The 24,359-nt window shown below is 42.3% G+C and overlaps 1 protein-coding gene across 1 annotated transcript in view; it reads right to left on the reverse strand.

Annotated features, from left to right (window-relative positions):
* LOC306765651 (uncharacterized protein) overlaps positions 1–14,060 on the reverse strand; it is a gene marked incomplete at its 3' end in the record, with an annotated part of 28,361 nt that extends 14,301 nt beyond the window's left edge. Inside the window, exons 1-11 of the mRNA XM_079253136.1 lie at positions 13,694–14,060; positions 11,724–11,816; positions 11,512–11,649; positions 10,763–10,885; positions 9,043–9,121; positions 8,686–8,887; positions 6,755–8,549; positions 3,764–3,937; positions 2,103–2,264; positions 1,429–1,475; positions 794–1,346 (exon numbers count right to left, since the gene is read on the reverse strand). Of these exons, the coding sequence (XP_079109262.1) occupies positions 794–1,346; positions 1,429–1,475; positions 2,103–2,264; positions 3,764–3,937; positions 6,755–8,549; positions 8,686–8,887; positions 9,043–9,121; positions 10,763–10,885; positions 11,512–11,649; positions 11,724–11,816; positions 13,694–13,743 (3,416 nt within the window). The 5' untranslated portion in view covers positions 13,744–14,060. The remainder of the gene's footprint in view (positions 1–793; positions 1,347–1,428; positions 1,476–2,102; positions 2,265–3,763; positions 3,938–6,754; positions 8,550–8,685; positions 8,888–9,042; positions 9,122–10,762; positions 10,886–11,511; positions 11,650–11,723; positions 11,817–13,693) is intronic.
* Between the last annotated feature and the right edge of the window lie 10,299 nt (positions 14,061–24,359).

Here is a 24,359-nt window from a genome sequence, read left to right on the forward strand (position 1 = left end):
ATTATTTAATTTCATCAGTTTATATCCGAACTGCACAAAAGCCAGAACTTTATATCTCTAAATTATTTTTAAGGTTAATAGGTATTACTTATGTAATATTTTTTTTATCTACCTATGACGTTGCTTTGGTTATATTGCTCCTAGCTGAGCACCAGAATCTGACAGTCCACTTGTCTCTGAGTTATTAGGAAGGCCTGGAGGTGCAAATTTGACTGCAAAATAGTTCTGAACTTTTCTTCCTTTACTAAAAACAGGTAAATGGTTAGATTAAATTATTTTTAAAAAGTTCTTTATCAATTTCATAGCAACAAATAAAACATGGTCATGCTCATTTGTAAAACCAACTTTTTTCTTTAAAAAAAAAGTGAGAAAAATTCTTACAACTTTACATTTTAAACATAAAATTAAAGATTTTTAGACAAAAAAGATAAATACTGAAGTTATAATCTGATAAATCAATATTTCAAAAATGCCCAAAAGACAGAATGAGACAAATGACCTGAAATATTCTGAGTACTGTAACTGGACCTGAACACAACATCCTGATATTCAGCGTGGATCCTTTACAGAAACTGAGAGAAAAACAACATCTGCATGCAAGAAGCACAACAGCTTCTATCCATAAAACACTGAAAAAGTAGAAAAGTAGGAAAAAAACACTGAAAAAGAAGTTTCACAGAATCATTTATATGAGTTTATAAAAGAAACTGACTGAATATACAAATCTGAGATGTTTCGAAGCAGAAGATACAAAAATATACAATTACAATCCGTTTTTCTTCATACTCAACACAGAAACAATGAGGAACCCAGTGATCCAAACCAAAATCCCAGTCCAGGAAGCAGAGGATGAGTGAATGTGGTCGTGAAGGTGTGGAGGTGGATCAGTGAGTCAGAAGAGACTCTGTAGAAGGACAGAATCCCAGCAGGACAGTCCACATACACTGCTACTCTGTTGGAGATGGAGGATGAGGAGGAGGTGGGAGAAGAGGAGGAGGAAGAGATGGGTGTTTTTCTGTAATTGTGGCACACAGAGTAACCTTCATCATCAGAGCAGAACAGACTCCAGGACTGATCATTGTGACCAAACAAACAGCCACTGGTTTTTCCTCTCCTCCCGATTCCACTGTAAGTCATTGAGATATAAACATCTCCTCTCCACTCCACCTCCCAGTAACAGCGACCAGTTAAAAGGTTTCCACACAGCAGCTGAGGCCTTTCATTGAACCTGTCTGGATGCTCAGGATACGACTGAAGCTTGTCCTCATATGTCACCATCCTACTGTCATCTGACAGTCTGAGGTTTCTGTTCACAGTGTTCATGTCGATGGTGAGTGGAAAGGAATCTGATGAAGAGAACAAACACAATAGCTGCACTTATTGATCTATTTGCTATTTGATTTTGTTTTCCAATGAAAACACACTTACACTTCCTCAGACCTGGTCTCAACCATTGTTCACCCGCAGGCTCCACCCTGAAAGGAGGAGGGAGCTCAAAGCGTATTAACATGGACATAACATGACTGTCATGCATACTTTCTTCTACACTAAGAAAGAACCAGTGAAACATCTGGACACACATCTGAGAGGAACATCTCCAAGCTAAAAGAATCAGAGTCAAAAGGCTGTGTGATGGACTCTGAAACCAAGAGAATTACTTTGTCAAAGTCATGCCTTTCAACTGTTTTTATCTCTAAACAGATGACGAACTGCAGGGAAATAGACTATAAAAGACTATAATCATTTGTCTGTATGTTTCTGTATGTAAGATGTGCACATTTCCATGTGGGCTGTGATTTATGATGGAAACTTTACCAGAACATGAGCGTGCATGTGATTTTCTAAACCTGTGTGGTAAGCTAGGCTAACACCAGCACCATTTCTTTTTCTGATTTTGGGTCAAAGCACAGAAAGGATGTTCAGGTGATGACAAACTGTCCCTTTAACAGGCAGAGCTGTCCAAACTGAAGAAAATGAACACAAAGAAACTGTCATTGTTCCTTCAGGACTCACTAAACCAATATGATCATAACATACACTTCATTATCTGCTTTCTAACCATTCTGGTTACACTGACAGCAGTGGGCGGCCATTTTCCATACCTGAGTTTTTGTGGATCCTTCAATGCAGCTATCAGCAGTTTGACTCCTGATTCTCCTGGATGGTTGTAGCTCAGGTCCAGCTTTCTCATATGGGATGGATTGGAGGTGAGAGCTGAAGCCAAAGAAGCAGAGCCTTCCTCTGTGATCAGACATCCTGACAGGCTGCAGAAAACAACACGTGGCATTAAACCTGCGGGCACTGCAGTATAACTAACTGATATGTATAACTAAAATGTCATCAATATTTCATATCTGAAACTAGGGCTGCACAATTAATTGGATTTTGATTGTGATCCCGATTTTGGTGGCCACAATTAAACAAACCTGATCGTCAACGATATCTTAATTCAAAACACGAGCTCTGTTGCATGCGTCTCTGATTACTCAGGTTCTCAACCGGTAGTCTGTTAACCACCAGGGTTACACGTGGTTAAGGTTTCATTAAGCTGCCTAAATACAAAGTGCGCACACCTTTTACCAGCAGCCAGTTAAGTATTGTTGGATTGGTTGGACATTTGAGGTGGGCATGGTTAACACGGAAAAGAGCAAATTTACTTTGCCAAGGGGAGCATTACTGGTATGATGATCCCCTTGATATTCTGGATTCTTATTTTATTTCTCTATTTATTTTGTATAATTGTAATACAAAGTTTCTACTGCTGGACTAGACGAGAAGATAGAAGGGAGACAGAAAGACAAAGGGAAAGAGAAAGAAAACACCTTATAGAGAAAGAAGAAAAGAGAGAGCTAGAGAGAGAAAGAAAGAGCAGACATTTCCTTTTTTCCATTTGCATAAACATACGCATATACACCCATACGCATTTGCCTATATAAATGCATGTACACACACAAAACAGGCCAATCTTAGATTTATATTCTCCCTGCGGACTAGGCTTTCAACTGTCAGGAGCACCAAAAACTATCAGGTTAAATATAAATGAGAAACAAAGAAAACTAGCTGCTGTTAGTAAATAAACCTGTAGACGACTCAGTAACAGTGTCACTGTCACTGTGACACTATTCAGCACAATCTGATATTTGTCTTCTGGCCCTTAATAGATGTCAGGAAGCGTTTAAGAAATTTGCCTTTAACAGTAGGGTTGTCAAAATTAGGCTGTTTATGAAAAGAGATTTATTTGTGGAATTTACAATGATGGAGGACAATTTTAAATGATCACCCAACTGTGCAGTTGTCCTGTCTCATATTCTGGTCAACACTCCCTATAAGTTGTTGGTAATGCACCAAATGTTGAGAAAGAAAACTACAAGATGATGATGCCACTGCATCTACGTAACAGCTGATTGTGACCGAGCAGAATGAAAAAAATATGAAACATCTATTTATCCTCAGACCAGAAGTTTAATTTATAAAATACAAAGAAGGAACATCTCATAAAAATGCTCCCATTTGCAGACAGAGATGAAAGAAGTTGTAGTTTTTCCAAGCACCTCCATCTCGAAATCAAGCATGCATTTGTTGGGGCAGCAGGTTTAACACCTACCTCCTGTCAGACTGCAAGCTCAGTGTTTATATTTGAAATGTGATTAATTATAATTAATTTGAAGCTTTCCTGTGATTCATCGCATTAACCCCCCCACTTCTGCATCATATTGCATTTTTCTTAATTATACAGGGGGTATTCTTGCACTTTAATTCTGACCTGAGACTTTCCAGTTTGCAGTTTGGACTCTGGAGTCCATCACACAGCATCTTCAGTCCTAAATCCCGCAGGTCATTGTTACTCAGATCCAGTTCTGTCAGGTTGGAGGACGGAGAGCTGAGAACTGAGGACAGAGCTTCACAGCTCTTCTCTGAGAGGCCACACACACTTAATCTGAAAAAATTACAGAGAAAAAGACAATATATGTGATAAAACCTTCACCAGTCCTGACCTTGTGCGTAGACTTAAAAACCACCTGTATGTCAAGTCAGTTTTATAATCTTATTATATACACATGGTGGGCTGTAATTACGTTTAATTTCAAGGCATCTTCATTTGTGCAGCGTCAATTCACAAAAAAGTGATCTCAAGGTACTTTATATAGTCCTGTTCAATCCAATCCATTGCAACCCCATTTTAATCCATTAAATAACTACATTAGTCCATATTATAACATCTTGGGATTAAATTTTCTTTTCATTTTCATTTTAATCTCCCATTGTTAGCATACACAGCAGACATCAACAAGAAGCAAACAAAAACAACCTCCTTTTAACAGGAAGGAAAAACATCCAGAGGAGCCAGGCTCAGGAGGGGCCCTTTTCCTCACAAAATGTAGGGGGGTGAAGAAGACAGGAAAGAAGGATTAACAAGCAGCACAACTCTAAGCCAGGGATGCATGTTAAGAAAGAAAAGTAGAAGCTAATTCTCCGATATTAGCATATTGAAATGTGCATCACGGGAGGCCCATACCCCAAGCCAACCCTTTAAAGAAAGTTGCATTTTCTCTGGGTTACTAGTTAGTGTATTTAACATCTACTATCATGTCATTTCTTCTTTTTACCACTGATTCTGTGCATCATAGTTTCGGTTAGAAGCTGTAATAGCAAAATGATCCCTATCTCCCAGTAGTTAAGAATACTTTTAAAAAATCCTGGATCTAGAAAGGGATGCACATCATCTCAAAATGAAACCACTTGTTCAAAATTCCATTTCTGACATATCCTGAATATTTCATTAAAATCTTTCCATAACTTTTACATTATGTTGCTGACAGACAGACAAACTAAATAAAAAACATAATGACCACCTTAGTGGTCCCAAAGTGATGCAAATTAAATTGGTTGGTTTTGGATGACATAAACATTTCCTTCTGATGACAAATCACTCATGGAAATACAGTTCAGTTGAAGTTAAATAGCAGATTGATATTTATTTTTCACACCTTCCATTACGCCACATCTTTGATAACTTATTTCTTTCCAAGAAGTGAAGTTTAGAACCTTTACTGGTCTGATCTGCACTAGATTTCTACATACCTAACTATATACATATACATTTTATTTACAATAAGCGACAAATCTAGCGACTTTTACTGGAGTTATTAGAAACTTTCCTGGTGTTTTGGCGACTGACTTGAAAGTGCATATTGTAAAGTTATTGTCAGGAACGAGAGTCTCTCCCCGTCCTAAAGCACTCAGCCGGCTCCGGCTGCAGCTGCAGTCAGCAGAGGAGCAGAGAGGACACCTGCACGACTCCACCTACAGTCACAATAAACAGCCAAATCCGCCACTGATCCCGCTCTGGATTACAGAGTGAGACATAAATTACGAAGTTTTTTACGTCACGCAAAAATAATTCATTCTATCTGATTACATTCACAGCCTCTGTCACTTACTCACCTCATCCACTCTGTGTGTGACACAAGCATATTTATCTGGCTCGTCATGTCTCTAGAAAGTACAGAAAGGAGTGGGAATCAAATCCTGAATTAAAAGCTGGCTGAAGCCGTTTATTGGAGACGATACGAGGACATTCTGCCTGTATTATAAGACTGATGTCTACGCTAAACTAAAAAATACAGACAACTCAAAAACGTATCCATAAAGCAAAGCCTTATAATAGTTCATCATTTGAAAATTCACCCCCTGGAGCCCCCTTTTTCATACGTTGCATTTATTACATCATGCAAAGTCATTTTATTTTGTTTTAAAATTACATGTTTGTGCCACTGCTTTAACTGTTCAAAAAATACAGTTTTGATCAGTTTGCTTCGTTACAATTTCATCCTTTTGGCATAAATGTTTAAAATCAGCATATCTTAATGCAGTATGAACAATTATGTTTTAATGGAGACACAAAATCATCTTACTGATGTGATTGTAAGAACCAAAGCATTCATTCAAGGCTGAGGTAAATATCGAGATATATATCGTATAACGTGACATGCCATAAAAATATCGGGATATTACTAAAAGGTCATATCGCCCAGCCCTATGACATATTAATCAAATTTCTTCCATGTACCCAGTGGTTATCAAAGTTTTAATTTACATTTTACTGGTGTATTTCAGGGACTCTTTGAAAAAACAGCTTCAGTTTTGCACAATGTGTAATATAAGTCTCTTACATGCAGAAATATGGTGTAATCTCTCCTTTCTCCCCAAGTGTTGCCTAGTGACTAAACTGGAGATCTGCCCAACATAGTTTTCCTTTGGCTGCTTCAAAATCAAATGTTCAAATGGATGATTCACCAGTACTAGCTAGAGCTGTCTACGCCATGGTTGACAAAAGCTCCAAGGACAAACAATCCTGGACGAGCCCCCATGTGTTTCGTACCCTGGAAGGGCAGCAACCTTTTTTCCCCACAGGTTCCATCATTTGTCACATATAATGCCTTTTTAATATATGCCATAAATTTATGCACATGTCCTGTCTTGGTCTGTGGTTGACATGTTGAAATAAAACTGGATACACAGTCAACAAAACTACAGGAATAATTATGTATGATGTTCACCATCATGTCCCTCAGTTTGAGTATGGCATGTATGGAGACAGAGACAGTGTTAGATACAGGGGGTGTGAACAACCAAAACATCAGAGGAAAAAAGATTTAAAGGTGTGTAAAATGGGACCAAAAAAGTCTTAAATATCTGCTCCTCTTTTTGTTAAACTGTAAATGGACTTTATAAACACCCTTTATTTACTTACAGAGCTTTGTTGGAGACTTTGACCACTGGCAGTAGCCTCAGAAGAGCCTCCTTTGAAGATGAGTATTTCTGCAGGTCAAATATATCCAGATCTTCACCTGATGTTAGTAAGATGAAGATGAGAGCTGACCACTGAGCAGAAGACAGCTTATCCGTGGAGAGACGTCCTGATCTTAGGGAGTGTTGGATCTCCTCCACTAGAGAACGATCATTCAGTTCATTCAGACAGTGGAACAGATTGATGTTTCTCTCTGCAGACACATTCTCACTGATCTTCTTCTTGATGTACTGAACTGTTTCTTCATGGATCTCCGAGCTAATTCCTGTATGTGACATCAGGCCTCGTAGGAGTCTTTGATTAGTTTGCAGCGAAAGACCCAGGAGGAAGCGGAGGAACAAGTCCAGGTGTCCATTTGGACTCTGTAAGGCCTTGTACACAGCACACTGATCTAGATACTGTGGATCACATGCTTGAGAGATTACTTCAGTTTCATCTTCTTCCATCAGATTAATTCCAGAGTTGATGAAGGTCAGACGGACATGAAGAGCAGCCAGAAACTCCTGAACACTCAGATGGATGAAGCTGAACACCTTCTCTTCCTGTTGGTACAGTCCTTTCTCTTCTTTAAAGATCTGTGTAAACACTCCTGAGTACACTGAGGCTTCTGTAATATTGATGCCACACTCTTTCAGGTCTTCTTCATAGAAGATCAGGTTTCCTTTCTGCAGCTGATCAAAAGCCAGTTTTGCCAGAGACTCAATCATCTTCCTGCTTTCTGGACTCCAGAGTGGATCTGTATCAGCTCCATCATCATACTTGTCCTTCTTCACTTTGATCTGGACCAACAGGAAATGGATGAACATCTCAGTCAGGGTCTTGGGCAGCTCTTCTCCCTCTCTGCTTTTCAGCTCATCCTCCAGAACTGTAGCAGTGATCCAGCAGAAGACTGGGATGTGACACATGATGTAGAGGCTTCGAGATGTCTTGATGTGGGAGATGATCTTGCTGGCTTTCTTTTTATCTCTGAACCTCTTCCTAAAGTACCCTTCCTTCTGTGGGTCAGTGAACCCTCTGATCTCTGTCACCATGTCAACACAGTGAGGAGGAATCTGATTGGCTGCTGCAGGTCGTGTGGTTATCCAGAGGCGAGCAGAGGGAAGCAGGTTCCCTCTGATGAGGTTTGTCAGCAGCACATCCACTGAGGTGGACTTTGTAGCATCAGTAAGAGTGTCTTTGTTGTGGAAGTCCAGAGGAAGTCGACACTCATCCAGACCATCAAAGATGAAGACGACCTGAAAGTCTTCAAAGCTGCAGATTCCTGCCTCTTTGGTTTCAGTAAAGAAGTAATGAACAAGTTCCACCAAGCTGAGCTTCTTCTCTTTCAGCACATTCAGCTCTCTGAAAGTCAGTGGAAATGTGAACTGGATGTCCTGGTTGGCTTTGTCTTCAGCCCAGTCCAGAGTGAACTTCTGTGTTAAGACAGTTTTCCCAATTCCAGCCACTCCCTTTGTCATCACTGTTCTGATTGGTTCATCTCTTCCAGGTGGGAGTTTAAAGATGTCTTCATATCTGATTGTTGTTTCTGCTCTGTCGGGCTTCCTGTAAGCTATTTCAATCTGTCTGACCTCATGTTCCTCGTTGACCCCTCCAGTCCCTCCCTCAGTGATGTAGAGCTCTGTGAAGATGTCATTCAGAAGAGTTGGGTTTCCGGCTTTGGAAATCCCCTCAAACACACACTGGAACTTCTTCTTTAGAGAAGATTTATGCTTACATCCACAGACTACAGAAAAAAGTTCTAAATAAAAAGAAGAAATAACAGTAAATATTTTGTACTGCTCAATAACAAGTATGTGAATATGTGTTTTTGTCTTGTCTTGAGACATCAGTAAATGTATTTATCCTGTAAGTTCCATATTTAGAGAAATCCTTACTGCTCTGCAGACGTTCAGCCAGCTCATCCTGCTTCATTCTCTTCAGGAAGTCCACTGTGATCTTCACTAATGCCTCTCTGCTTTTCCTCAGCTCTTCATCCTCATCCTCCAACACTGAGCAATCTGGATAAAGTGGACTCAGAAGCTTCTGGATCTTCTTTAGCTCATTTTTCACAAAAGTGACAATTCTTTCCTCCAGCAGCTGCAACGGAAAATGAAGAATGACATGGCCAGACTGAAATCATAGAATTAAGCTTCAGATCCATGTTGGACATTATGACAATCTACTGGTTTACAAAGCACAGAGACCACTGTGAACAGCATAGATGAAAAAGTAGCTGTTGAACATGTACAGACCATAAATATGGATTCCACTTGTGTTTGATGCTGCTGGGCAGACTGACCACTGGGAACTTCTGTGCTATGCTGGTCCACTCTGTGGAGGAATCATGATTTAGCTCACATTTCATCCACATGGTGAAGCTTACATGCAGTTCTGATCAACATCATCATAAAGCGTTCACTTCCTGATGAGGTGCGAAAGAGCAAGCGCAGCCAGGATGTGTTTGAATCAGACTGATTGAACTGGGCAGCTTCCAGTGTGAATGTGTTTATTTGAGATGCAACTGATAAACTCTGAAGCTACTTTTTTACATTATTTTGGCCTACAATGTAAGAATTTCAAGGTATAGAAGAGTGATTTTTCACCCCCGGGCCATTCTTGGACATGCTCAGCATTTTTGATTGCATTTCAATCTTTCTATTAATGTTTTGGGCATAAATAATTTATTTTAAAAAAGTAAAAGCTGTAAAACAATTTGGGAGCATTTGTGTCTTTTTCTTTTCATATTGTGAGCAATGTTCCTGTGAGCAAATGTTGGTGCACCACAAAGAAAAGCAAACATCAAGAAAGAAAAGCAGAAAACTGTCATATCTTGCAACTCTTTTAAAAAGTTAAATAAATGAATTTTCACTTAAAAGTGTTGAATTTGAATATCTAAACAGCCTATGTTTTATTTACAGTTTATTTAATTTGAAAGTCCCTCCAGTTTGTTGCTGTACTTAAAACCTATGTTTAGTAGATTTCGAGTTTATCTCAGGCTCCCTGGGGCCGTGAGGTGCTCGGGCTGGTTCCTTCCTCTGCCGTCTTCTATGTGGATTCATGTTTGTCCCAATGGTGGGTTGGCTGGGATTCATGATTTGTGTTAGCTACTCGTCTCCCAGGTCTTGGACCCCCATGGTCTGCCTCTGATCTTTACACAGGCCCACTTACTTCCGCATGATCACGCTCATCGCAGATCACTAATCATTCTTATTATGTTTTACCTTTATTCACTAATCTGCTGCTACAGTTACTGTGTTGTCTTGTGGGTTCAATCACCCATAACTACCTTCATTTATACATGATGTTATAAGTTATAACAAGTCATATCTGTTTTTTTTTTCTTTGTGTTGTCCATGTTTCTGTTGCTGTGTTTTAAGTTTTTCCCATGCAGCCGTATCACTCTTACAAACACACTGACCAGTCACTCTAAACACAGCTCGACTCAGGTCCAGGTCTAGGTAAACGAGTCTCTTATGGATCCTGACTTGTTGCATTTAGACTAACATAACATGTTTTGGGTTTGAGCCTTTCAGACATCTGAGCTGCTGTGGAACAATGTTAGAGCTCCACCTTGTGGCGACACCAACACTCTGCAGGTGGAATCAGCAGTTGTAAGAAACCAAAAACTGGACAAAATATTAGCTGAGAGAAAATGGGAAGACTTCTCCCCTGAGGAGGAACAACCAAAGCATTATGGTCACAGTCACATGTAACAATGACATGTAACTTTGCAGATCTGAAACTCTGCTGCCTAATTTTCAACACAACAAAAGACAAATTCATTTTGAGTGATCTAACTGTGTTTAGGGATGAACAATTAATACTCCTGGAATTATTTGGGGACACAGAACATTCACATGTATTTAACAGCTAATGCATGTATCTTGTGTAATTATGCAGCCAGTAAAATCCATGATCATGAAAGAGTTCTGCTCTGACCTTTATAGTTCAATACTGGCAAAACCAACTTACTGTCCATCTGGTCCACGCCTTCGTTTAGAGTCCAGGAAATACTCATCGAATTGGTCACTCATCGAGGACACGCAGCAGGTTTCTGGTCCAGGATCTGGTTCAGGTTCTAGTCTCTGATGAGTCCTAACAGACAAGAAGATATTTTATGAAAGCCCAGTGTCTAGTTATCATTACAGACTCTGCTGAAGCTCAAAACAGATGTTATCAGGGTAGTTGTCAAAGAGACCAGATGGATTTTGATGGTAAACTCTGAAGTTCTTACAGCCTGATAAGAGATTCAAATTCAGCCCAACCTGCTGCTGAAAATATGCTTCAGTTAAATCTGAGGACAGGAAGTGGTTGGCAGCTCTGACGCTAATCTATCTGAAGTTTCATGTTCATGGTGCAAGCTGCATCACACTCAAAAAGAAGAAAATCATCATGTCCTCTGCAACACAAGATCTAACAAGTGTATTTAGCAGAGTCCAACATGACACATGGAAAATTGGAAACACTGTTTTGTCTCATTGAATGGCTTCAGAACCAGTCTGAAGTTGGTCCAGAAGGAGATTTATGGACTTGTGTTTCTTCGACTGAGACAGAATCCTGATGATTATTTTCAGGTTACAGACCGTGACAGCAACAGATCTCCCTTTTGGAACACTCACTTTAGAAAAATAAAAACACACTTCGGATGGAAACTTCAGGAGTCAAAAAAGAGGTAAAACAGTGATTTTAGAAACTCGATCACACATTAACACACATCTCACCTCTTTGCTGCTGAACGTTGGTCCAATTTGAAATTAATGCTAAAATTCTTTGATCTGTCACTCTTAAAGGACACACAGCTGGATTCAGGTCCAGGTCCGGGTTCAGGTTCAGTTTCGGATTCAGTCCCAGGTTGATTCCTGTGAACACATTTGTTGAGTGCTAAACTCTGACATAAAAATGAACTATAGACAATAAAATATCTTCATCTCACCTCTGAGCTTTGCTTTGGCCCTCGTGTTCTGCACACAGACTGGCTTTAGAAGGAGGGACTCCTTCCTCTCTGTCCTCATCCTGATCCATGCAGCTAAGGGAACAGGTTTGGAAATTACATTTAGCTGTACTGTTCTTCCTACACAAGCCCAATCCTAACAAGCTACACTTGTTATAAAGCTGACTAATCAACCTTTGCTATGATACAACACCAAATGTTATGATTAAATGAATAATTATTAAAATAAATATCTTTACTTTTTATACAAAGTTTATGTTGATTGACATTTATGTAGTGAAATTGCCTCACACAGCGCACGCACAACGCAACGCACAAACATCTGGATTTATTTATTTAAAATAAATAAATAATGAACAGTGTTTGATAACACAAAACTGTGAATTACATACAAAAATGCGAACAATAATCTGTTCTGATGGAGCAGCAAAGATAAACTTGTAAATTGTAAAGATGGCACATTTCACCACAACACCGCCCTGGGGACCGACTTTGCCCATACATGACTCTGAGTCAAATATATATTTTAGAACAAATAACATTTAAAAAGAAAATAAAGAAAGAAAGAACGAAAACAAAACAGCTGGTAATTCTGGAGAAAACAGATGTTTTCAGAAGAACTGTCCCCCCTCAGGAAACGCTGCTGCTCTCGTTCTGCTCACACAAAAACGCAACACGGTGGATGTTCGTCCCAAAAGCAAAGTCCTCGTTTTGGTCCGGAGTTTATTACCCTGCTTTCTACTGGAAACGACCCACTGACAGACTAACGGAACAAACATAAAGAAAATAGCTGAAATTATCTGCAGATTGAAGTCTACTTGAAAACAGTTTTCTGCTTCACGAAGAACAGAAAGGAAGTGAAAGTAAACTGAACCACGTGGTGCGTTTGACACCAAGTTAGAAAGTTCGACACTTCATAAAATGTTATTTAGTAGTGATGTTCTTCTCTAAATAAACACTGTCTGCGTTTGCTTTCAATAATCTGTATTAACACCTTGGTATGTAGTCCTTATATTTGGTACAAACAACAACACTAAGCAATCCTCAGACACTCCTCAGTCCATATGGAAACTTGGTTTAATGGCTCAATAAGGATTTGTTTTACCTTTGTTATTATTACCATAATATTATTGTAAATATCACAATTCCTGTAAGTTAGTGTACTGATGCTAATGCCACAACATGCCGCCAGAATATTTTTAAGACACTGCTGTTTTATCAAAGAGATGATGGTCATTATTGTTGTCATACATTTCATTATAAACTGATAGTGTGCTTGCATGTTGTCTATAAATAAAACACAAATAATCATGATATTTATAGAATGACGTCTTTACATCACTATTCTTTTTGTATTTTTCATTGCTCTCATTGTATGAACCATTGGATGCCAGGCAGAATAGCAGGAGCTTTTTGGCCACTAACATGGATCCTAATAAAAGAAAGAAAGAAATTGTGTCATCAAATTTAATCTGGTGCTGGAGAATAAGAATCTGTTATGAAAATCATGACATGATGAGATGCTTTGATAAAGACTCAAAATTCTGAAGCATAAATGTAGTTTTACTGATATTTGCAAAGAAGGTGGGACCAAGAAAGAGACTTTACTCTATATGCGAAACCGGTTCTCCTCTAAACAATTCTTGGGAGGGATAATTAACATTTAAACAAACATCATCATGTACATTATACCCATATTTCTACATCTACAACACAGATATGTCTGTACAGTCATGTGAAACAGTTTTTCTTTTTTTGTTGCCAGGTCTGGTCTAGATGAGGTAATACAACATGACTATATATATATATATATATATATATATATATATATATATATATATATATATATATATATATAACTGTTGATGTGTTTCTCTCGCTGACAAACACCCGAAGCTGTTCTGGATGGTATTAACAGTCCTTTATTTCCAGCACGTAGGTAGCATCTGGACCTGCATTTATGACATGCGAGGACATGAGAGGCAACAGTGATGATCTTCATCTAATGTGGACACAGTAGTTTCTGTCTCGTGGTGAATCCTCCGTTGCAGTGAGGATTACCCACAATCCTTTACAATATTTAATAATTGGATAAACGTCAAATTTTGTTGTGATCGTATAGTGGATTACAATTAAGCTATTACAAATAAACAAAAATAAAAATATAATTTTCAGCTTAAATCACAGGGTTAAGAGCTGAATATATAAAATACTTATGTAAAACCTTGTCTGAAATAGACTGTTACCTTTTAAGTTTTTTTCCTTTAGAGAGAACACTAAGATTTATTAAAATATGTACAACATTTTAACAAAAATGACCACCACATCAACATACTGCATTTCAGAACATACCTGCATTTATGACATGCGAGGACATGAGAGGCAACAGTGATGATCTTCATCTAATGTGGACACAGTAGTTTCTGTCTAGAGAGATGGTTACATGTTTCTGTTAGCTGGCTAAGCTACACAGTTCTACAACAGTAACAGAACATATCAAACAGAAAATAACTTATAAAAATATTACAAAGTTTACTAACATGTAAATAATCTAACCAGACCAACTTTACTTTTACCGTGTTTAAACATAATTTCACACGTTTGTCCACATAGCTGTTACCTCGTGGTGAATCCTCCGTTGCAGTGAGGATTACCCACAATCCTTTGCCATACTTAACAGCAACGCAGGCACGTCCACAGACCAAGAGGTGGCGCCATTGCCCCATTTAGCAGGATTTTATCCTAAATCATTTTAACTCTGTTACATATATATATATATATATATATATATATATATATATATATATATATATATATATATATATATATATATATATATATATATATATATATATACACACACACACACACAAATATTTCAAACACATACCAGCTTATATGCTAAAACACACAAAGAAAATATCTTATTAATGAATTGTTGTAACATGAGTTACTGGTAACAGATTACTTTGATTGGTCCTAAATTTTCTATTAAATGATGAAAAAACAAAAAAACATGAAGAAAAAAAAAGCAAACATATAATAGACACACATAATAAAGTGCAGTTACTTTCCATTATTACACAAATGTGATCAACTTGGTCCCACTTTCTTTCTCACCACATCGTCATCCTTTTCTTTGGATAAAACGGTTTCTCCAGCATTTCCCAGTTTTCCTCTTTGGTCAGCATGCTTTGGGACAAAGAGTTGCAGATCTTCTCCCATGAATCCATCTCTGAGCTCCAAAGTGCAGCTCTGGCTCTGATGAACTTGGATACTTTAGTCTCACTGCCTCTGGCCAGACTGATGCTTTCTTTACGAATAAAGAAGATGTCCATACCGAGGAAGAGCGCATTAAGAGTGATGAAACCAGCCCTGGCTCCTTTAGTGAGAGCAAGAGGACCTTTGGCTGCTGCCTGACCAATATCTGGGATATCTGAGGCAACCCTGGGTACGTTACGTAATGCTTTGCCTTCTTGAACCACGACTTTGCCTGCACTTGCAATTATCGCTTTATTTTTTAAAGATTTTGCAGCAGACGCAGCATCAACCAAAGAATCAATACCTTTTCCAACAGCACCAACTTTAGAGGCAATTCTGCCAACTCCCACTGCCACTTCTATCTTACTTGGCTCCAGATTGGCAGCTGATTGCTGTGCCACCTCGTCCAGACATTTCTGGACACTCTCTACATCTTCCATGAAGCTTTGGAAGACTTCCCCTGCTTTCTTTTGACATTTATGATTAACTCCGACCTCTGTGGCGGTGGTGACGATGCTGTTGACTCCGCTGGTTATTCCCAGCCCCACACCAGCCATCGTCAGACCCAGAGACACGCCTGCTGTGACAGGAATTAACGCCAAGCCAGCAATGGAGAGCGCACCCCCCACAGCCCCCACTGAGCTGCCTGCCACGCTGGAGATTTTTGCCCCTTTGTTCATCCTGTCCAGCTGAACTGCGTTCTCCTCTAGATTCTTGAGAAAGTCCAACATCCTGGGCTGCCGATCAGTGAACTCCTTAATGAAGTCACAGCATGATTTTTCCTTGAACAAAAACACCATTCGGACGTTTGGATCCATCCTGATGAAAACAGAAGACGAGCCCAGCATGATGTATATGAAACAGTTTGCATCACTTTATGGTAACAGCTTTGTTCAAAAACCTGTTGAACACAATTTGATACTTGTCTTCTGCCACTTAATGGGCACCACAAAGCTGAAGATTACCCTCTGAGAATTTTGACATATTACATGGTAATAAATGGTTAAGAGATTTATTCATTTTATCGGAAACACTTTATAATAGTGTACTGAGTAGTTTGCCTTCCTCCCTGGTTTTTTTTGGTTTTATGATTTTTAATTAACCTCGCCTTTCACTCAAAGACTGCTCGGATAGACTCCAGCTTCCCCGCGACCTTTCATTGGACTAAGCAGTTAGGATAATGAATGAATGAATGTTTTTAATTAAGTTATTTTTTCATGCATCTTTTGCTGTGATTTTAGTTGTTTTATCTAGGAGCGAGGTGCTAATCAGCAACTGGCAACAACTGGTATCTCCCCTCCCTGCCACAAGATTGGCAGGGAGATCATTGGTCAAATTGGAACAGGTTTGGTGCAGGTATGTTCAACCACCAGTGAGAGAAAAAACAGACAAGGACTGAGATGGAGAATGTCATTGGCAATGCAGCGCAATCACCTTGGGTACCACTCAGAAGGAAACTCAGAGAAGGACAACCACAGACACAGCGGCAGATCGGAGCAGGGCTCCAGAGCGTGCCAGCCTGGTCAAGGGAAATGGCGTAATGCTAATCAACAGCTAAGTGAAGGAACATTGACATGTCTAACTGTTGTGTGTGGGTGGGCTAGCTCTCCTCTGTAAAGCATGTCTTAGGGTGCATTCACATCAGGGATTCACACAGAGATTGTGTTCACGATGCACTTTGGTCAAATGAGCCAAACCATTAGACTAATATATCCCCAATTCTTACCAACAGTGGCGCTGCACTAGTATTAAGCAAAAGAGAGGACAAGACCTGCGTGAAGAATAAAACTGTTTCCTCCACTTACATGGAGACAAAACTATGGCTGTTTTGGGTTTTTGATTTCGTCTTATGCAAGTATACTGCAGAAATACACTACAACAATGGACGCAGTATGACGCAGTACAACTGATGAGGCAGAGAACCCTTAACGCCATCGCCATGTGTTTACCCAAAATGCAACGCTACGCCAAAACCAGGAAGTGACTTTTTGTAGTCTGATTCTTGTGTTAGGTCCGTTTCAAACAGGCTGGGACCAGTGTTTGTAGGTGGACCAAGTCTGCTTTTTTGATTTTGTTTGGTGCATTCACATTCCCCAAATGAAGCAAACTTTTTAAGCAAATGAACTAGGTTTCTAATCAAAAAGGCTGATGTGAATGTGCCCATAGCCTTCCTCTTCTGTGTTTTCCCACACCAACTGCGGGGCTGAGACAGAGGCAGGCGGCATTTTATATACTGGGGCACTTCGAGGGTGACATGCCCCCGTCTTGTCTGTCGCAAATTCCGCCCATAAGAGGCTTAAGCACCCAAGGCTGACCCCACTTCTTCAATTTTGTGTGGAACAATTTTGAAAGGACCGCTTTGATGGAGTCTATTTTTTTTTAGTAACTTTTAGGAAAAGAGAACTTGCTTCCCCCTGACTTCTGACATTTTATTCCTTAACAGTAAGAAATTGTTAAGGTGGCAGCGGAGATGTGGACCCAAACGCAGAGATGAGGGGAACAGGGATGTAGATGCTAGTGGCTTTATTTTAACAAAGGCACGCAACAAAGGACACTCAAGGGACTAACTACAACCAATGATCCAGCAACAAGGAATGAAAACTGAGGGGTATAAATACACAGAACAAAACGAGACACAGGTGAAACAAATTAACTAAATGAACCCAGGTGAACTCAATAACGGGAAATCAATGAAGCTAAACAAGAACCGAGGAACTAAACAGGAAAAACTACAAAATAAAACAGGAAGCCCAAAAATAAAGCACCGAACAACCCAAATCATGACAGTACCCCCCCCACAAGGGCCGGCCACCGGACGGCCCAAAAAGATCAGAGTCCAGACACGGGCGGGAGGAGGGGGCCCGGAGGAGGGACCAAGGGAAAAAAAAAAACAAAAAACACTGGAGACGGGGGAGAAGGAGCGACCTCCTCGCCGGACACTGGAGACGGGGGAGAAGGAGCGACCTCCTCGCCGGACACTGGAGACGGGGGAGAAGGAGCGACCTCCTCGCCGGACACTGGAGACGGGGGAGAAGGAGCGACCTCCTCCTCGGACACCGGGGCTGGCGCTGGGGCCGGTGGGGGAGAATCCCAACCTGGGACCCCCTCGGGAACTCGGGACAGAGGAGGAGCGTCCCGTCCTGGGACCCCCTCGGGAACATGGAGCAAGGGAGGAGCGTCCCGTCCTGGGACCCCCTCGGGAACATGGAGCAAGGGAGGAGCGTCCCGTCCTGGGACCCCCTCGGGAACATGGAGCAAGGGAGGAGCGTCCCGTCCTGGGACCCCCTCAGGAACATGGAGCAAGGGAGGAGCGTCCCGTCCTGGGACCCCCTCGGGAACATGGGGACAGAGGAGGAGCGTCCCGTCCTGGGACCCCCTCGGGAACTGGGGACAGAGGAGGAGCGTCCCGTCCTGGGACCCCCTCGGGAACTGGGGACAGAGGAGGAGCGTCCCGTCCTGGGACCCCCTCGGGAACTGGGGACAGAGGAGGAGCGTCCCGTCCTGGGACCCCCTCGGGAACTGGGGACAGAGGAGGAGCGTCCCGTCCTGGGACCCCCTCGGGAACATGGGACAGAGGAGGAGCGTCCCGTCCTGGGACCCCCTCGGGAACATGGAGCAAGGGAGGAGCGTCCCGTCCTGGGACCCCCTCGGGAACTGGGGACAGAGGAGGAGCGTCCCGTCCTGGGACCCCCTCGGGAACTGGGGACAGAGGAGGAGCGTCCCGTCCTGGGACCCCCTCGGGAACTGGGGACAGAGGAGGAGCGTCCCGTCCTGGGACCCCCTCGGGAACATGGGACAGAGGAGGAGCGTCCCGTCCTGGGACCCCCTCGGGAACATGGAGCAAGGGAGGAGCGTCCCGTCCTGGGACCCCCTCGGGAACATGGAGCAAGGGAGGAGCGTCCCGTCCTGGGACCCCCTCGGGAACATGGAGCAAGGGAGGAGCGTCCCGTCCTGGGACCCCCTCGGGAACATGGAGCAAGGGAGGAGCGTCCCGTCCTGGGACCCCCTCGGGAACATGGAGCAAGGGAGGAGCGTCCCGTCCTGGGACCCCCTCGGGAACATGGAGCAAGGAATGTGGACGAGCTCTCGCTGGCGTGGGAGCCTGCAGCGCCGGACGGGTTCTGGGCGCTGGCGTGGGAGCCTGCAGCGCCGGAGACGTGGACCTGGGCGCTGGCGTGGGAGCCTGCAGCGCCGGAGACGTGGACCTGGGCGCTGGCGGTGGTAGTGGTCCGGATGGGCGGAGCGCGAGCCTAGTTCCCAGAAAAGGGGACTGGCCCGGGCTCTCCACCGGGCAAGCCAGTCGTTTATGCCATTTGCGCCTGTTTCTCCTGGATGAGGTCCGGTAAGGGTCCAGGTCCAGAGGCTCGTAGGTCCCGAGGCACGCTGTTCGAAAAAATTCGAACAGCGTGATCATCTCCGCTGGGTCCTCGTTTGGCTGGATCATTCTGTTAAGGTGGCAGCGGAGATGTGGACCCAAACGCAGAGATGAGGGGAACAGGGATGTAGATGCTAGTGGCTTTATTTTAACAAAGGCACGCAACAAAGGACACTCAAGGGACTAACTTCAACCAATGATCCAGCAACAAGGAATGAAAACTGAGGAGTATAAATACACAGAACAAAACGAGACACAGGTGAAACAAATGAACTAAATGAACCCAGGCGAACTCAATAACTTGAAATCAATGAAGCTAAACAAGAACCGAGGAACTAAACAGGAAAAACTACAAAATAAAACAGGAAGCCCAAAAACAAAGCACCGAACAACCCAAATCATGACAGAAATGTGCTGGAATCGAAAGAACCCTGTGACATACACACCGAAGTATTGATTAAGCATAGATAAATCCTGAATTTATGATTTAAAAGGCATATCTTTGACAGCAAAACTCATTAGTATATAGTTTATAAGAACAGTTGTAGATGTTTTATTATCATCTATAAGCCTCTATAAGCACATTATGAGTTTGTAAATCCTAAATTCATCATTCATAAATCAAGTTTCTGCCATTAATATTCATTAGTAGTTACTTTATAAACACATTTTTTAAATGTTCTCTATCATTAAGCTCATCTACGATGTGTTTAAGGATTTTTTTTATGCTGTTTAATTTGGATTCAGCATTTTAAAATTTAGTATTGCATCACTAACTAACCAGTTATGACTTTTTAAGTATGTTTACACTTACATGGTTAAGAAGTGTACTACTTCATTATTGTATGTAGTTATGAAGCACTTATTACATAAGTATATGGTATGAGCTCATCTTAAGTGTGCACTATCTATGCCTTATAAAGCATTTACAAATAAGGATTTAAAGGTTGGCAGTACCTAAAGACTAACAAAAGTGTCTGTTATTTGAACAAAGTAAAGACAGAAAGTTGGAACATGAAACAAATTTCATTATTTATTGTTACTTCTCTTGAAGAACATGGCTCAGTAAAACACTTGCCAACAACCAAATTAAAACCATGACGTTTTAATTTTGCTTTATTTCAGGATTTTTGAGTTGAAAACTTAGATAATCTATTTAGAGTTGCACACAGCAAATCATACCAACAGTACAGTAATCCAGATTTGTAATTGCAATTTGCTATTCATGGCATAAAAACATAAAAAAAACTTACTTGATTTTATTCAGGTGATTCATATGGTCAATCATCTTTTGTATCTCACGTAAACGGAAAGACGCATCAAGGTCAACTTCAGTTATGTTCAGACAAAAATCAATGATGCAGCTGTGAAAAATGCAAATACACTTTTTTGAGGGTTTTTTTAAAATGTGCATAAAAAGAAAAAAAACCATATTGCTCACAACATATAAATGTACCCTTTCTTCATCTCCTCACAAATGGTCTTGGTGGTCTGCATGTATCTGTCCAGCTGGTAAACCAACACCTCAACATTCTGAAATTTGGGAAGGAAGAAAACTTCTGCATCTCTTTTAAACTCCAGGAGAAGAGGACAGATTAGTTGTGCAGCTTTTATAACAGCCCGAACATGACTGAGTTCGACCTCTTCAGGCAGACTTAACACCTGGTTCTTGGCGAACACATGCAGTGAGGTGACAGCCAGTTTCTCCACAGCATCCAGGAAGATCTGACGCTTCTTCAGAGCTTCCAGAGTTTCATTCAACACTTTCCACAGTTCCTTCTCCAGCGCTGCATACTTGCTGTCTGCAGACATTTGAGTGAACTTGCTCTTCATAAACTGTAGAAAGGCTCTACCTTTTTTCTCTGACTGCCTAACATGGCTAAATTCCAGGTTGATTTTGTTGACCTTGTCTTTAATGTCCCGGATTTTGTCTAACTCTGTCTCCCTCCCTTCCTTCCAGTCAGAATAGTTTTTACAGAATTCTCTGATGATGTTTATGTCTGTGAAGGTATCAGAGACATAGCTGTACAAGGTCTCCTTCAGTTCCTGTCTGTAGGACAAAAAAGAAACTGTCAGTCTGGTTGGTCATGTGTGAAAATATTTCTGTAAGACAAAAGGAAACAAATCAACATGGAAGAACTGCTCGAGATAATCAAATTTTAGACAGACAGACAGATAGATAGAAATGCTCCCACTGCACGACCATGTTTGTTACTTGTACTCTATTTGACCCTACGACATGTTTTACTCATACTGTACGACTGCTGTCAGCCACCATTATTGACAACCACGACCACTTGTCGGCGTCAGTCGGTGTGTGACGGCACGACGTGCTCGAGTGTGAACAACGAAAAATAAAGGTTCCTAGTTCCTATGACAACCACAGCGTGCCTGACAACAAGATAGCAAGAGGGCAGCAAGTTGTTGCAGTTGTGTGCGCTGTCTTGTGCACTGAAATGAAAAAAAAAAAAAAAAAAGAAAACCTCATGTTTTCTCCATCGCTCTACTAATCTCTCTTCTAGCAGCTGTGTCCACCGCACACGTCTGAAGTTGGGGGTGCCTGCAATTGTTTAAAGCTCCACCGGTGTCTTCTGTGCAGGTGCGAACGTAGAATCATGACGTAACACCACTCACACTGTACGAGCGCCGTGAAAATTTCTGACATGGCAGAAGTTTGATTGGGAGCTTGCAGCATTATCGTTAGAACGTAGCATCAAGGGAGGGTGTGTGTGTGTGGGGAATCTGGTGTTAAATGCATGGGAGGTAGGGGTGTGTATATAGAGGAGTGTCGAGGTGCATGTGTATGGGGGGTAGTGATCCGTGTGTAGGGCAGAGTGGGGTGATGTGTGTGTGTGTGTGTGTGTGTGTGTGTGTGTGTGTATAGGGGTAGTGGTGAGTATATAGAGGAGTGTGAGGGTGCATATATATGTAGGTGTACAGGGGGTCGGAGGGTTGTGATTAGGAAGGGGGTAGGACTTAAGTGACAGAGTTGGGGAGTTGTGGTGGTTTGTTCGAGGGTAGGTAGAACGGGAAGGGGTGTTTTGTGGTGGGCAGGGGGGTGAGTAGGATGTAGGGTCTTGGAGGGTGGACTAAATGTTTGGTCCTGTATCTGTTAAAATGGGTGTGTATGTGTATAGACGTGTGTGTGTATACCAGGCTGATGGTGAGGGGGTGTGTATGTACTGGTGTGTAGAGGAGGAGGGAATGCAACGTGTCTCTGGGTGGGGGCATCTCCTGGGAGTGTGGGGGCGGTGGGCCCTTGGTCTGTCTCTCCTTCTGCCGCCCCTCTTCCTTGCCCCCCCCCTCCACTTCAGGGGCCGGTGGCGTCTCTTTTGTTGGTGTTGCTGAGGGCCCTGGTTGTTGGGGCAGCTGCCCTTGGCCTGTCCTGGCCTTCGGGGTCCCGGGAATGGGGGACGTGCCTCGTGCCGCAGGTGACTCATCTTCTTGAGGGAGGCGCGCTTCCCTCTGGACCTAAATCCCCGGACCCCCCTCCTTCCCTTCTTCCACCACATACAGGCAGGGCGTTGGGAGGTGGACACGTTGATCTGGATGGTGAGAGAGGCCATCAAGGTGGTCTCGATCGCTGCACCCAGCATTGGTTCACCTCCCAGTTTTAATTACACTTAGTCAACATAAGACAAAAAACACACACTGACAACACATGGACATATTTTGGGGGGTGGGCCTTGCAGTGTGCGGTGGGCGGGGCTGCTTTGGTGGTCCCGCTCCCAACACGATGTGGTTACTTCTTCCCAATTTTAATTGCAAATAACACACATTTCACAATCATTCATAAGCTGGGAGGGAGGGGGTGTCGATGGGGTCCTGCCACGCCCCTATTTCTGGGGCTGTGCCGGAGGAGTGGTGCTGTTCAGGGGACCTGGGTCTGGGCTGGCCTGGCAGAGGAGGGACTGCTGCTGGCCCTGGGTGGTGCTGGATCGGCTGCATGTGTGGGGTGGTGGGGGGACATTGGCAAGGGTGGGCGGTAGTTGTGGGGCCCTACTCGGGGCCTTCCTGTCCCCTGCTCCCTGGGGGGTATCTCACAGGGGACACGTTGGGAAGGAAAGATGAGGGCGTGCATGAGCCAATGGATGAAGTGGTGAATGAATGTTAGAGTAGAGGGAGTAAGGGGAGAAATCAGGGTGAAAGAATTTAGGAAAGTGGATGGCCGCTGGGATAGTGGGAGGGGGGGGGGTGTATGCAGATGGGTGGGGGTATGTATGTAGGGGGTATGTTGGTGGTAGGGGGAGTGATGGGGTGGGTATACAAGGAGGAGTGTGAATGTGGATAGAGGGGTGTAGGGAGGTGTGTGTGTGTGTGTGTGTGTGTGTGTGTGTGTGTAGAGTTACACCAGTTTTAAAATCACTGCATTGGCTTCCTGTGCGCTTCAGGATTGATTTTAAGATTCTTTTACTTGTTTATAAATGCCTTAATGGTCTTGGGCCTTCTTATTTATCCGACCTTCTTTTTAATTATGAGCCTTCGCTGACCCTGAGGTCCTCTGGTATCGGCCTTTTAGTGGTTCCTAAAGTCAGAACTAAGACATACGGTGAGACCTCTTTCCATTGTTATGGTCCTCGACTGTGGAACAGCCTGCCAGAGAGCCTCAGGGCCGCGGAGACTGTTGATGTTTTTAAGAAGAGGCTCAAGACACACCTTTTTAGCTTAGCATTTAACTGAATTTTATTTTACTTTATTTACTTATCTTAATTTACTTCATTTATTAATTTATTTATTTTTAAATTGTTTTATTAGATTTCTTATTTTTAATACGTTATTGTGAAGTCCTTCTATGTATATATGTATAGTTTCTGTTTTTGTTGCTCTTGCTTCTTACTGTTTCTTAAGGTTATTCATCTTCTTTTTTTAACTCCAGTGTTTTCCTTATGGGGATCCAGCACGCTGGGGGCCCTGCCTGTTTGGTCTGGGGGCTGTTGTCATGATGACCGCTGCTGTTTGGGTGGCGCGGGGTCCACCACTGC

The sequence above is a fragment of the Telmatherina bonti genome (genome assembly GCF_933228915.1).
Source record: "Telmatherina bonti genome assembly, chromosome: 14".
Classification (NCBI taxonomy): Eukaryota; Metazoa; Chordata; class Actinopteri; order Atheriniformes; family Telmatherinidae; genus Telmatherina; species Telmatherina bonti.